Raw genomic sequence first — 14078 nt, forward strand, 5'->3', positions numbered from 1 at the left:
TAGATTTTTAAAAATTCAAATTAATTTTTGCGTTTTTTCTGTTTTGCGTTTTCCATGTTGATCGTTTAGACTAGCCATTGAATTAACTAATTAACTGTTCTATTGAAAATATCCAAAGACTCTCAGATTATTTTGAGAACTAATCATTTTTAAGTGGAGACTTCCGATATCACAATGACAAAAAACACAAAATTTAAGTAACAATCATAATCACTAATTGTTGTTGAGATAATCTTTCTTAAGAATTCCAAGGCTAGATAAAAAATTCGTGTTGATAACGGTCGCATTACAATTATTTTTCCACACCGCACTTAGTTTAATTCAAACCATCCGAATACATAATAATACTTTTACATAATGCTTTTTTTTAACATTTAAAAAGTAAACTACATCGCATTTAAAACATTTTAAAAAGTACTTGAGAATGCACAATTATGATTATTATCTGTCGCGATAATTCCCCCATCGTCACACACCTATGAAGCACTTTTAATCTTCAGTCATTGTCAAGCCGTGGGAACGAAGATGCTTCCACTTTTTTACTTCTGTTTAATCCCAGTGGTGCTGGTAAACAGCCAAAACGGCGATTTGTTTGACTTGACTGTTGTGCACGTCAACGATTTCCACGCCAGGTCTGTATGACCACATATCTCCAGTTTATCAAACGTGATTTTGCAGATTTGAAGAAACGAACGACGAAGGAGGGACTTGTAAAAGCGACACGTGCATCGGAGGCTTTTCCAGATTGTACCAAGAAATCAGCGACACTATAAAAGACAATTCCCATGCGATTCTTCTGAACGCTGGGGATAATTTTCAGGGGACTTTGTGGTACAATATTTACAAGTGGAATGTGACGCAATACTTCCTTAATAAACTACCGTTTGATGCGATCGTGTTGGGTAACCACGAGTTTGATGATGGCGTCGCTGGAGCTGTTCCTTTCATCGAAGAATTGGAAGCTCCAGTTGTGGTTTCTAATATCGATGATAGTTTGGAGCCGACGCTCCAAAATACTTACAATAAAAGCGTCGTTATTGAACGGTTTGGGAAGAAAATCGGGATCATTGGAGTGATAATAAAAACCACAAATGTAAGTTTTTCTTGGGGAGTAAAAATTTCCCAACCGGACCACCCAAAATTGATTTTTCGAATTTTGAAGCGGTTTTTTCTTCAAAATAAAGAATTAGGGGTCTGAAAAACTATCTAAATATTATTTTGAAATTATTATTTTTGATAAAGTTATGAAGATTCAAACTTTTTTGCAGCGAATCAGAAAATAGTATATTAAAGAACGTTTATAATGGCCAATTTTGGTGCACAAGTTCGCCTACAGCTCGTTTTATATGGGACGAGTGCACCAATGCCATTATAAAACCAGTCCTTTATACTATTTTTTCGAATTTGCACCCCTTTTTTAATAAAAAATTAGACTTTTCCTTTTTCACGATTGGTAATGGTTTTGTAACCACGACTTGCCACTTGATTTTCAAATTCAATTTAAAATTTGACATTTATTGACTTTTTGAATTTTAACCTAACCTCAGAACCTGTATTCACATCTATTATACAGGGTGATTTTTTTAAAACGGCAGGCGTTGTAGAATTTTTATTTATGAACCGATTTCAAAAATTTAAAAAACAAATTAAATGGTTTATAATTTACTATAAACTGATAATTTAACATTTTTTCTAAATGTCTTAGTATCTTTTGGGCGATACTCAACTTTCTAATTTTAAATTGGAACCCTTTTTTTTTTTTCATAATTTAGAAGATGCTAATTTTCTTGATTCAAAAATGTGTAATATGTTCTACTTTTAACCAAAAATATTTTTAAAAAAATTATCAAAATTGAAAAAAAACAAGCAATAAAAGTTAATAAAATCTAGGTGCATGGTGTCAAATAAAAGAATGCCGTTATTGTAATGTCAAAAAGCAGCAAATAACAGAAAGGATCGGCATTTTTTTTTGAAATTATTAATAACAAAAGACAATAATAATTACAAATCAGAAAAAACAACTACCTAATTTAATTAAAATACTGTTGAAACGCCATCCCGTTTTTTTATTGCACAATTGACACCTACGAGAAATGCATTGTGCATTGTAAGGTGTAGCCCCATCTTGTTAAAAGAAAACTTATTCTTTCTGTTATTTGCTGCCTTTTGACATTACAATAACGATATTGTGTTATTTGACACTACGCACCTAGATTTTATTAACTTTTATTGCCTAAATTTTTTCGTTTTTAATATTTTTTTTTTAAATATTTTTTGTAAAAGTAGAACATATTACACATTTTTGAATCAAGAAAATTCATATCTTCTAAATTATGAAAAAAAAAATATGGGTGTCAATTTAAAATAAGAAAGTTGAGTATCGCCCAAAAGATACTAATAAGACATTTAGAAAAATTTTAAAATCATCAGTTTATAGAAAATTAAAAACCATTTAATTTGTTTTTAAAATTTTTAAAATCGGTTCATAAATAAAAATTCTACAACACCTGCCGTTTTTAAAAAATCACCCTGTATTTAGGTACAATTATTGTTGGCAATTATATTGATACATTTTTTGTTCACGCAGCAATTTATTAAACACGAATCGTAAAATCCAAATTGACCAAGAACTTGACAGGAAACAAGTGACAGCCAGACTAATTAGTTCTGCCAATTCTTAAAAAATAAAATTTCCTACTTTGAGTTCTTTTATAGATTCCTATAAAGGACTCCAAATTGAGTACTCTAATGGACCTATTAAAGCGGCAAATTTGAAAAAAGGACTTTTACTGCCCTATTCACTACAGATACATCTATAAAATGAGTTATTAAATAAATCAAATAAAACAATAAAACAATTATTTTTTCTGAAAAAAAAAGCATTTTAAAAGGAAATAAATCTAAACTTAATGAAATTTTCGTATGTTTAGCCAAAAAAATTAAAAACTTTTTTATTTATGAAGTGCCAAGAAATGTTTTTTGTCAAAACTTGTACACTATGAAACATAGAATAAGTTGCACTTTTAATTTTTTGGCTAAACACACGAAAAATTTATTAAGTTTTTGTTTTTTGTTTTTAAAATGTTTTTTTGAGGAAAAATAATTGTTTTATTCTTTTATTTAAATTATTTAATTATTTTATAAGTGTGCCCATTGTTTCACCTCACGGTGGAATGTTGTAACACGGAATAGTTATTCGACTCAAATGGTTTTTGGATGTTTATTGAATTATCGGTACAACGACTTACTCTTTCGAGTTTAGAATTTTGAATGCTTAAAAACTAATTTGTTATGTCTCACCCCACCCTGCCACCATCAGTTGGTACAGAGGGGGTGGATTTGTGAATTGGTGGTGGCCTAAACATACTGCCCCCCTTGAAGTTACTTACTTAGTACTTCAATAATCGTATTTACATATATCATATTTACAAGATTATTATGCCTAACTAACAATTAAAAAATAACTAATTCATTAATAACAACGAATAAACATCTGTACATACAAACTTAAATGACTAAGAAAAGCAAGGCAATAAAGGGAAGAAAAAAATAATAATAATAAAATGCGAATTGTCCTTCACACGTAAACTGAAGTCCGCACTACACTTGGTCACTACTCTTGGTCCTGAATGGGTAGGAGACACAACCTTTTCAATGACCTCTTCATGACGCCTTGGTTGGTACGAACGCTGACCACCCGACAATGACCGTCGTTGCCTGGATGTACCTCTGCGATACGGCCCATCTTCCAACACAATGGAGGTGAATTGTCGACGAGTAGCACCAATGCCCCTACGAGGTTCTCGGGGACCTCGTCTTGCTTCCACTTGGTTCGCTGTTGGAGACTGCTTAGGTATTCGCGGGACCACCGATTCCAATAATGCTGTCGAAGACGTTCTACCAGCTGCCATCTGGACAATCGGTTGATCCGTACTTCTTGGAGGTCGGGCTCTGGAAGTGCTGTTAATGGCTCTCCAATCAGGAAATGGGAAGGGGTTAAGGCTTGCAAATCATTTGGATCGGGACTTAGTGGTAACAATGGTCGGGAGTTTAAACACGCTTCAATTCTAACCAACAGTGTTTGAAACTCGATTAATGTTAAATGGGCGTTACCCATTACTGCTTTCAGATGTCTTTTCATTGATTTGATATTGGCTTCCCATAGACCACCCATATGTGGGGATCTTGCTGGAATGAAATGCCATTTCGTATTTAAAATAGCCAATTTGCGCGTAATTTCCGGTTCTGACTGCCTTAACGTATTAAAGAATTCAGCTAATTCGCTTTTAGCCCCGACAAAATTCGAACCATTGTCACTATATAAATCACGTGGTTGTCCACGTCTGCTTGCAAATCTTTTAAGTGCGCCAAGAAACTCCTCCGTGGTCAGATTCGTAGCACACTCAATGTGAATCGCTTTTGTCGAGAAGCAAATGAACAACGCGACATAGACCTTGATTAATCGTCTTCCACGACCAACAGATTCTCGAATCATGAAAGGGCCCGCGTAATCTACTCCTGACACAAAAAACGGACGAGTAGGTGTAACTCGTTCAGCCGGGAGATTGCCCATTTTGATTTTTGGTGTTTTAGGATGAATATAAAAACATGGTAAACAGCGGTGTAATACTTGACGAATCGCACTGCGAGCTGAAACTATCCAGAAACGTTGACGTAAAGCTGCCAGAGTGGCCTGAGGGCCTGCGTGGAGTTGTCGTATATGCTCGTGCTTGATAATTAAATTGGTGACAAAATGATTTTTTGGTATTAAGATGGGATGCTTTACGTCGAAATTTAAGTTGGAGTTTTTGAGTCGGCCACCAACACGAATAACCTTCGAATTATCCATGTATGGATCTAACGATAGAATTTTCGATTCTTTCGGTACTGGCTTATTCGCGCTTAAATGTGCCCAAACCGTGGGAAATCCATCTCTTTGAACAATGCGAATTATGACCTCAAGGGATTCATTGAGTTCATCGTTGCTTATGCTTTCGGTCTTGATTTTGGTTTTAGTTTTGCAGTTTTTTATGAAACGTAGTATCCAGGCTGTGACTCTTTGAAGCCGCTCAAGACTTGAATATTTTGTCAACAGCGTGGCAGACAGAGTGCCTACATTACAAAGCACTACTGGGTTTTTTGTTTCCGGAATATTATCTGGGTTCGGGTTAAATTGTGACTTTGGCCAGGTTTCTTCGGGACCTAGAAGAAACTCCGGGCCATTGAACCAAAGCTTGTTTTTTAATAGATCCAATGGCGAGCTACCACGACTGATGATATCAGCGGGATTCGCTTCCGATCGTACGTGGTACCAATTTTCGGGCGCTGTTAAGGCGGCGATTTACCTCCAGAAAAATGTATGTTTTCAGGCCTCACAAAATTCGATATTACTCCGTTGTCTGTGAAAAAAATCAGTTCAAATTTTGTGAAACTGCAGTTAAGATAGTAATTAATGTCGGGACGTTGAGTTTTTTTGAAAAAAAGTAATGACAGTATGATAAAAAAAATGTTGAAAATCGTTAAATTTGGCCAAGTTTAGAACTAAATATCTCAGGAAATAACATTTTTTTTGTAAAAAGCTCTTCGTCCCGACACAGAACCATTCTTTAACAAGAAGAATATCATGTTCGTTCCACTGTTAATTCTTTTATAATCATGTAGGATCAAATTTACATGAAGCCTGCATCGCCCAAATTGTGGATAAATTGCGTACATCTTAGGTTGAAACCAACCCTCTGTGACCATGATGGTGGGGGAAAAAATAACATGTGTCCGAGAAGTGAGCTGAACGAAATTGTACGATAATAAACGACTAACTTTCTTTTCTTTGCCCATTTGGTCTCGAAATCGAGTCGATGTCCATTCAAATTTAAAGACTTGACATACCTAAATAACGGGCTCAGCGGCAAGTCACATATTTTGAGAAATTATTTAAACTACGAGTAGACATTGTCACATTAACCTGACTGCAAAAACTATATTATTAAGCTTTGTTAATAAACTTGCAATTTGATATTGAGAGTTCTTAAATATTGTCGTCTTGACAAATGAGAAAAAAATTATTGACGTTGAAATTCAAAAACTGTTCTAAGCGCCATGATATTAATTAAAAATAATGAGATATTCACCAATACAAATTAGTCAATGATTTTATTAAATTTTATTAAAAAATCGTAAAAATAATAACTAATTTTTTAAAAGTTTATTTATAAAACTCTTTGTTGGCAGGTTTAATAAATGGTAAAATCTGCTGAAGATTGTTATTTTGCTTGCATTTTTATTGGTTGTTTATATTCAATTGTGCTAATGCTAGCGCACATTTACAATACACCTATAACACTTTTAACAATTAGAATAAATTAAAACAGATGTGATAGGATAACTTTCACGTTGTGTTAAAATTTGAAGAGATTACTTACTAAAAATGTCTTTGTTGAAGGTTGACCATTGGCGATAGTGTCAGGAACAACAAAAATGATTTGTGTCTTGGCTTTATTTATGATTTACTACGAATTTAGTCAACATCAAGTTTTTCTGTTTGTTGTTCGGTTCATTCACAGTCCAGTTAGATAAGAAGCAAATTTTTATTTACAGATTGGATTCTTTAGAACGAAGGCATACAGACAAATACAAATACATCGGACATTCCACTTAGTTTTTCTTCTTTTACCTTCTTTCCGGTTTTCGTAACATATTTCTTGCCTTGCAATTTTAATTTATTAAAGGATTGAAAGTTTTTTTTATCAAATGTGGACGATATTATTTAGAATTAATTTATTACATTATCTAATTTTTCAAATTTTTGGCTCTTAGATCGGTCTCTATGTTAAGTCTGTAGGTATTTACTATAACTTAATTTTATAATTTTAAATATTTATTCTAAAACTGTTTGGCTTTTTACAAAATTGACTATTTTAAAGACCTGAAACCTTTAAAAAAACAGCAGAATTTACGCAAACACGGAAGCCAAAAAACGGACTATTGCATATTTAAAAGGGAAATTTTTTGTTTACTCTTTTAAATTTTCTTAGAAACAATTGGGAATTGTTTAGAAAACAGGTTTCACTGTAGTTTGCATCAAATTTGAACAAATTTCGTACCCGAGCTTGTGAATTCGCGTTGCGACAAAGGAATGCCTTGGTTTTAACAATTTCGGCTAATTTTATGTTTGTTTGTTTTTTGTTTTATTAAATAATTGGTTTGTTGTTGCTTTTATATTTTTTGTTTTTATTTTTATATTATGTATTATTTTTTATCATTATTTTTGCTATATCGCTGTCTTCAATGTCTACTCTTTCTGAGCTGTAGTTCAACTAATAAAATGCTATGCTAAAAACGCTTCGTTTGCCGAGTCTGAAATGGTTAGTGTACTGCCGATGTGTCCGAAAGCATCACCCTGCCCTTGAATTTCGTCGAAGGGATGGATGTGTGTAACACTATAAGATTACAGCAGAGAAACGACACAGCAAACCTAGAATGCTCTGGGTAAATCGCCGCCTTAAAGTATTAATTTCGGAAACGCGATTCGCCACAAAAACCTTCAACGTATTTACAGGAGTTTTTAACCAACTCAACACGATCGTTGAGTCGGTCCAATAAAGTTCTCGCGCGATTTTTTGTGGGACATTATGTTTTACCCTTGTCATCAAATTGGCCAACAAAAGCGCGCCGCATAATTCCAACCGTGGGATTGTGACTGTTTTGAGCGGGGCGACACGTGATTTTGCGCATATTAGTCTTAGTTCGTATTCATTGTCGCTTATTGGAACCCTCAAATACACGGCTGCCCCATATCCCTGCTTGGACGCATCTGAGAATCCGTGCATTTCCACGAGTTCAGATGAATATGACATAATTTTGCGTGGAATGCTTATGTTTTTCAATTGTTTAAACTCATTTATTAACGAAGTCCACGCGGTGTGAATTGATAATGGTACTGACTCGTCCCAACCCAGTTTCAAAGACCAAAGTTGTTGCAATAGAATTTTCGCTCGCATTATGATGGGACCGATTAGACCTAATGGGTCAAAGATTTGCGCTGTTACGGACAATATTACGCGTTTTGTGACCTTTTTTGGTATGCCACTGTAATTGAAATCGTAATTAAATGTGTCATTTTTCGAGTCCCAAGAGAGACCCAAAATCTTTGTAGTTTCGATTTTGGTCAAATCAACAATCTGAGACGACGCGTCAGAAGTTTCGGGTAAAACCGCGGAACTGTTGGAATTGAATTTTCTTAATTCGAATTTTCCCTGTTCGAGAATGTTTACTACCTGCTTTCGAATTGTGATTAATTCGTTTACAGAATCAGCTCCAACTAATAAGTCGTCCATGTAGAAATTGTTTAGAACAACTTGACTCGCGATGGGAAATTCGCGCGCGTTTGTATCCGCGAGTTCCTTCAAACACCGCGTCGCTATGAAGCTGGCAGGTTTTGTGCCATACGTAAGAGTTGATAATTTAAATGTTTTTAATTGTTCATTGGGATTGTCACGCCATACTATCAATTGGTAGTAAGCATCGTTATTATCGACAAGAATTTGCCTGTACATCTTCGCGATGTCGGCATTTAGAACGAATTGATGACTTCTGAATTCTACTATAATCGAGAACAAATCGCGTTGAATTACTGGGCCACGCAATAGATGGTCGTTGAGACTTGTACCATCAGAAGTTTTCGCGGATGCGTCAAAAACAACCCTGAGCTTTGTGGTTGTACTGGATTCCTTACGTACCGCATGATGTGGGAGAAATACACAAGTTGTGCCGAGATTTTGGATAAGTTCCATATGACCTAGAGCGAGGTACTCCGAAATGAATTTAGAATAATCTAGCTTGAGTTGCGGTTCTCTTGCAAATTTAGTTTCAAGGTGGTTAAACCGTTTAATTGCAAGGCCTTTGGATTCCCCGATTTTTAGCGGGTTACGTTTGATCGGCAGCTTTACTACAAAACGCCCCGAAATGTCACGTTTCGTATTTTCCCTGAAATGGGTCTCGCAATCCGTTTCTTCTGCCGACAAAGGTTTATGACAGGTAGTACCAGATGCTTCAAGTTCAAAGAATTTTACTACTGTGTTTTCTAGGGACTTGTTAGTTATTGCCAGATTACAAACCGATTTCGGCAGGATTTGTTTATGATGGGGTCCAGCGGCAACAAATCCAAAGTGCGTTTTCTGTAGAATTAGACCCCCAGGTAGTGCAATTTGACCAACGCATAATAAAGACCAAAACAAGCCGCTACCAATTAACATATCTACTGCAGCTGGTTTATGGAATTCCGGATCGGCCAAAAATACATTCTTTGGAATTTCCAAGTTGTCCAATTGTGTTAATGGTAAAGTTTCCGTGATTTGATTTAAAACAATACATTTGATATTGTCTGCTTGATACGCGTTGTATCGTGACTTTAGTGATATCGCTACCGTTTCATTAGAATTAGTGGTGGTGCCACTGATTCCCTTGATTTCGAAACTTTCTTTCTTACGTTCTAGACCCAATTTTGCACACATGTGAGCCGTTATGTAATTGGACATGGATCCCGCGTCTAGGAAAGCTCGACAGCGTTTGAATTTGTTATTCGCGGACTTGATTAAAATAACAGCAGTGGCTAATAAAGTGGAATTATGAACTAAATTACCATTTATCGCATGATTATTGATTGTTTTTGATGTACTTGGCGTCTCATTGTCTACGTGAAGTAATGAGTGGTGACGTTGACCACAAGTTTTGCATCCGTTTGCAATGCGACAGTTGCTCACCGAATGATTATTCCTCAAACAATTTACGCAAAGTTTTAATTTGGACACTTTTTCGAGGCGTCTTGATACAGTCAGGTGAACGAATTCTGGGCAGACAAAAACATTGTGTTCTGGAGACTTACAATATATACAAGATTGCGATTTAACATTAGGTTTAGTAATAAGTGTCGGGTTCGATGAAGTTCGTTTTATGAATTTCGCGTTAACTGTGTTGGGTATATTATTGATTTGATTAGATTTTTGGGTTACTTGGAGCGCTTCTAAAACCGTGGCTCTTTTTTCTAAAAAGGAAATTAGGTCTTCGTATTTGGGAACTTCCGTGCTCAGTGACGTTTCCCAATCCCTTTTCGTGTTAAAATCTAATTTCTCGATTATGATGGGAACTAATATCGCATCCCATGACTCAATTGGAATTTTCAGCGATTTAAGTGCCGTTATGTTTGTTACAATTACGTCTAGCAATTCGCGTAGAGAGACACCGGATGCTTTCGAAATATGCTGTGCATTTATTATCGTTTTCACGTGGTCGTTTACGATTAAACGCATGTTTTTGAATCTTTTTATCAGAATATCCCATGCCTCTGTGTAGTTTTCGTTTGAAATGGCTAAGGATTGAATAGCGCGTAAAGCTTCGCCGCGTAATGCGTTTTTTAAATATTGAAGTTTCCTTCTGCCGTCAAGTCTTTTGTGATCACCGATCAACGAATTAAAACAATTTTCAAAACTAGTCCACTCCTTGTAATCTCCTGAAAACGGGACTAAGTTTAAGGCTGGAAGGTCAGGTAAGATCTCGTTTCTATCGGTTGATGTGGTTGCTTGTGGACCTTTATTATTGATTTGAGATTCTGAGTTTGTTTCGCACCTTTCGATTAAGTCTAGAATGTCGCCTAACAAATCGCAATACTGATCTTCGAACGCAATTCGCGAATCGCGGTTACTTCGTTTTGCTGCTTCTGTTTTACTATCGTGCGCTTCTAGCTCGTATTGCGTTTCTTCAAATTCCTTACGTAACCCTTCAAGAATCTGTTTGCGCGCTACTAGCCGATTAATGCTATTGTTCGCGAGATCAAAGGTTTTTACGTAATCTTGAATGCGTCGGAACTTTTCGGCAATCGTTACCAAAATAATTTTGAGTTCTTCGATTTTCGTCATTGTGCTAAACACGAATTAATGAATAAAAATGATTTTGAATTATTTGATTGAATCGAAACTATCCGGTGATCCGCTTTCGTCGTACACGTTGGTGGAATTGAAGCTAGTTTAACTTAGGAATAACGGCAAACAGGAATAATTAAGAATGGATTTGAGAGCCACTAACCTTTTGCTCCACGAAGCTGATTGGGATCCTCTGGTGGACGACGATGTTGGACGACTTGAATATTGAGTATCTGGGAATCCGGCTCGAAGGACCAATGTTTCACCTCACGGTGGAATGTTGTAACACGGAATAGTTATTCGACTCAAATGGTTTTTGGATGTTTATTGAATTATCGGTACAACGACTTACTCTTTCGAGTTTAGAATTTTGAATGCTTAAAAACTAATTTGTTATGTCTCACCCCACCCTGCCACCATCAGTTGGTACAGAGGGGGTGGATTTGTGAATTGGTGGTGGCCTAAACACCCATAGTGGACAGATCAGTAAAAAAAATCCTTTTTTGAATCTTTTGTAGTTTGCAAGAAAAATGCATTCTTCTGATTCGCTGAAAAAAATTGAATCTTCATAACTGTATCAAAAATAATAATGATTCCAAAATAATATTGGATACAGTTTTCAGACCACTAAATCTTTATTTTAAAGAAAAAACCGCTTCAAAATTGGAGAAATTAATTTTGGGTGGCCCGTTTGGGAAATTCTAATAACGCTGGGATTTAGGAAATTGCCAATACGGGAAAACTGAAATTTTTCGACGAATCTGAGTCAGTGAACGCCGAAGCCGAACGTTTAGCCAAGGAAGAAAACGTTTTTACCAACATAGTCTTGTCTCATTCGGGGTACGACGTCGAACAAGAAATCGCTAGGAAGGCCACAACAGCCTCCAAAATTGGTTTGGTGGTGGGGGCGCACTCTCACACCTTTCTATACACAGGAGGTAAACTATTCCTTCTTTTGCGTTTGTACAAAGGCCGTTCCAGACAATCCTCCTGGTCCTGCGACTCCTGAGGGACCCTACCCAACCATTGTACAAAGATCAGAAGACGGTAAAAACGTCTTGGTTGTACAAGCCTCCTGTTACTCCAGGTATCTAGGGAATATTACAGTAACGTACGATGAAAGCGGTGATTGCGTGTCTTGGTCAGGAGCCCCCATTTTCCTCAGTACTGAGATACCACAAAGTAAAGTTACTTTAATCACGACTGGTGGATTGACACGACTTTGTAGATACTGAGATCAACGCCGAGTTGAAACCTTGGAAAGATGGAATTGACGACATCGGAAAGAAAGTCTTAGGGAGTTCTCTGGTGACGTTGGACGAAACGGCCTGCAGATTCTCCGAGTGTCTTTTGGGGAATTTTGTCGCCGACGTCATGGTCTACAGCGTGAGTTTTTTCCCCCACAACTCTTTTATCTATTCGAGTAGTTTGTCGGTTTGGCAGATAACTCGTCTTGGAGTTATGCAGCGTTGTCTGTTTACAACACCGGAGGGTTAAGAACTACCATTGAAAAAGGGAGTATCACGTATAGTGACATGATCACGGCCCAACCATTTGGGAACTACTGGGACGTCGGGGAAATCCAAGGAAAATACATCAAGGAACTGTTCGAGTTCTCCTTAACACCATACAGAAAAGGAAGAACTGTCTTCGACGCGAACTTATTACAGATTTCAGGTTGGTCAAACTGACTCGTGACGTCAGTTAAACGTCTTTTACAGGTTTCCGTCTTGTTGGTAACATGTCAAAACCCGCCGGCTCTCGCATTGAATCACTTAAAGTTCGTTGCAACGAATGTGATATTCCGGTTTACGAAGACTTGGATTTGGAGAAGACGTATCGTCTTGTTGTTCCCTCGTTTTTGGAACAAGGAGGCGATGGGTTTGTTGTAATAAGGGACCATTGGAAGCTTCTTCAAAAAGGACAGATGGACATGGATGTTTATACGCAGTATCTGGCGGAGAAGTCTCCAGTGTTCCAGGAGGTGGAAGGGAGGATGGAGTTTGTTGGAGAAACCCGACTTGGGTCCAGAAATGTATAATAAAGTGGTCTCTTCTAACTAAATAAATTGTTTGCAGTTTTTATTATCGTTGTTTACGCCCTTTTGCCGACATGAATCATGTCCTGCTAAATCTTATTTTGACGATTTCTCGCTAATTTACAGAGCAATCTTAATCTATTTGTGCTCATTGTACGCAGAATTTTACGCAGAAACCAAAACCGAGAGAATTCTTAATTTTCGTCAACAAATGACTGAGTTATGGCCGTTTGAATTTTTAGGTTGTCGCCAGAGGGCCAAATTTTTGAAGGTTCGAAACAATTCGTGCTCAATATCTCTGAAACTATTACAGATATTGCGATGCGGTTTGCGGCATCGTTTTTCTCGCGATTTTTTACATAAAAAATAGTTCTTAGATTTTCCAAAAGGCAAAAGTTGCAGTTTTTCGCGAAAATTTATGACTAAAACTATGCCAAACTTCTGATATCCATATCTCGCTTAATTTTTATAGTAAACTTGAGTTATTATACATCAGTGTACGCAGAATTTTCTCAGATTTCAAATCTGGGATTTAAATTCAGATCCGACGACAAATAACTGAGTTACGGCCGATCAAAGTTTTGGAAAGTTGATTTTCATTTTTTCCCATTTTTCCCAATTTTCAAAGTTAAATATCTCGGAAACTATTTCAGATATTGAGATGCGGTTTGCGCCATCGTTTTTCTCGGCTCATTTTACGTTAGAAAATGTTCTCAAAAGCCCAAAATTCGATAGTCGATTTTTCGCGAAAAAAAATTGCGACTCAAACGATGAAAATTTTCAATTTTTTTTATTTTTGGCCATAACTCGTAAACTATTTGTCCGATAGATCTCAAATTTGGCCAGTAGATAGATTTCGAGCTCCTCTTTTGACTGATGTATAATTCAATGCTATTAAACGTCGTTTTTATTTTGAAAACATTGATTGAAAATTACCCTAAAATGATGTTTTCAAAACAGTTTTTAGCCAATACCTCGTTTATTTATTAAGCAAACTCAACAAATTTGGATCTCATTTTACGCAGAATGTCACGCTGAATCTAAAAACATAAGAATTTTTGAACTTTTGTCAACAAATAACTGGGTTATGGCCGTTTGAAATTTTGGGCTTTCGCCAGAGGGCCAAA

At 36.4% G+C, this 14078-nt stretch overlaps 2 protein-coding genes across 12 annotated transcripts in view; one reads left to right on the plus strand and one right to left on the minus strand.

Annotated features, from left to right (window-relative positions):
* Positions 1-14078, minus strand: part of LOC148166447 (proton channel OtopLc-like) — a 49405-nt gene that overhangs the window by 6295 nt on the left and 29032 nt on the right. The gene's annotated exons all lie outside the window — the stretch shown is intronic.
* Positions 441-12967, plus strand: LOC148166448 (apyrase-like). Its single transcript, XM_088048511.1, has 7 exons — positions 441-632; positions 679-1093; positions 11635-11851; positions 11895-12095; positions 12142-12299; positions 12341-12590; positions 12635-12967. Exons 1-7 carry the CDS (start codon positions 526-528, stop codon positions 12952-12954), a joined length of 1668 nt encoding a protein of 555 aa, XP_087904637.1. The 5' UTR covers positions 441-525; the 3' UTR covers positions 12955-12967.

The sequence above is a fragment of the Gnatocerus cornutus genome, unplaced genomic scaffold (genome assembly GCF_029298725.1).
Source record: "Gnatocerus cornutus isolate USDA-ARS CGAHR unplaced genomic scaffold, icGnaCorn1.1 ctg00000023.1, whole genome shotgun sequence".
Classification (NCBI taxonomy): Eukaryota; Metazoa; Arthropoda; class Insecta; order Coleoptera; family Tenebrionidae; genus Gnatocerus; species Gnatocerus cornutus.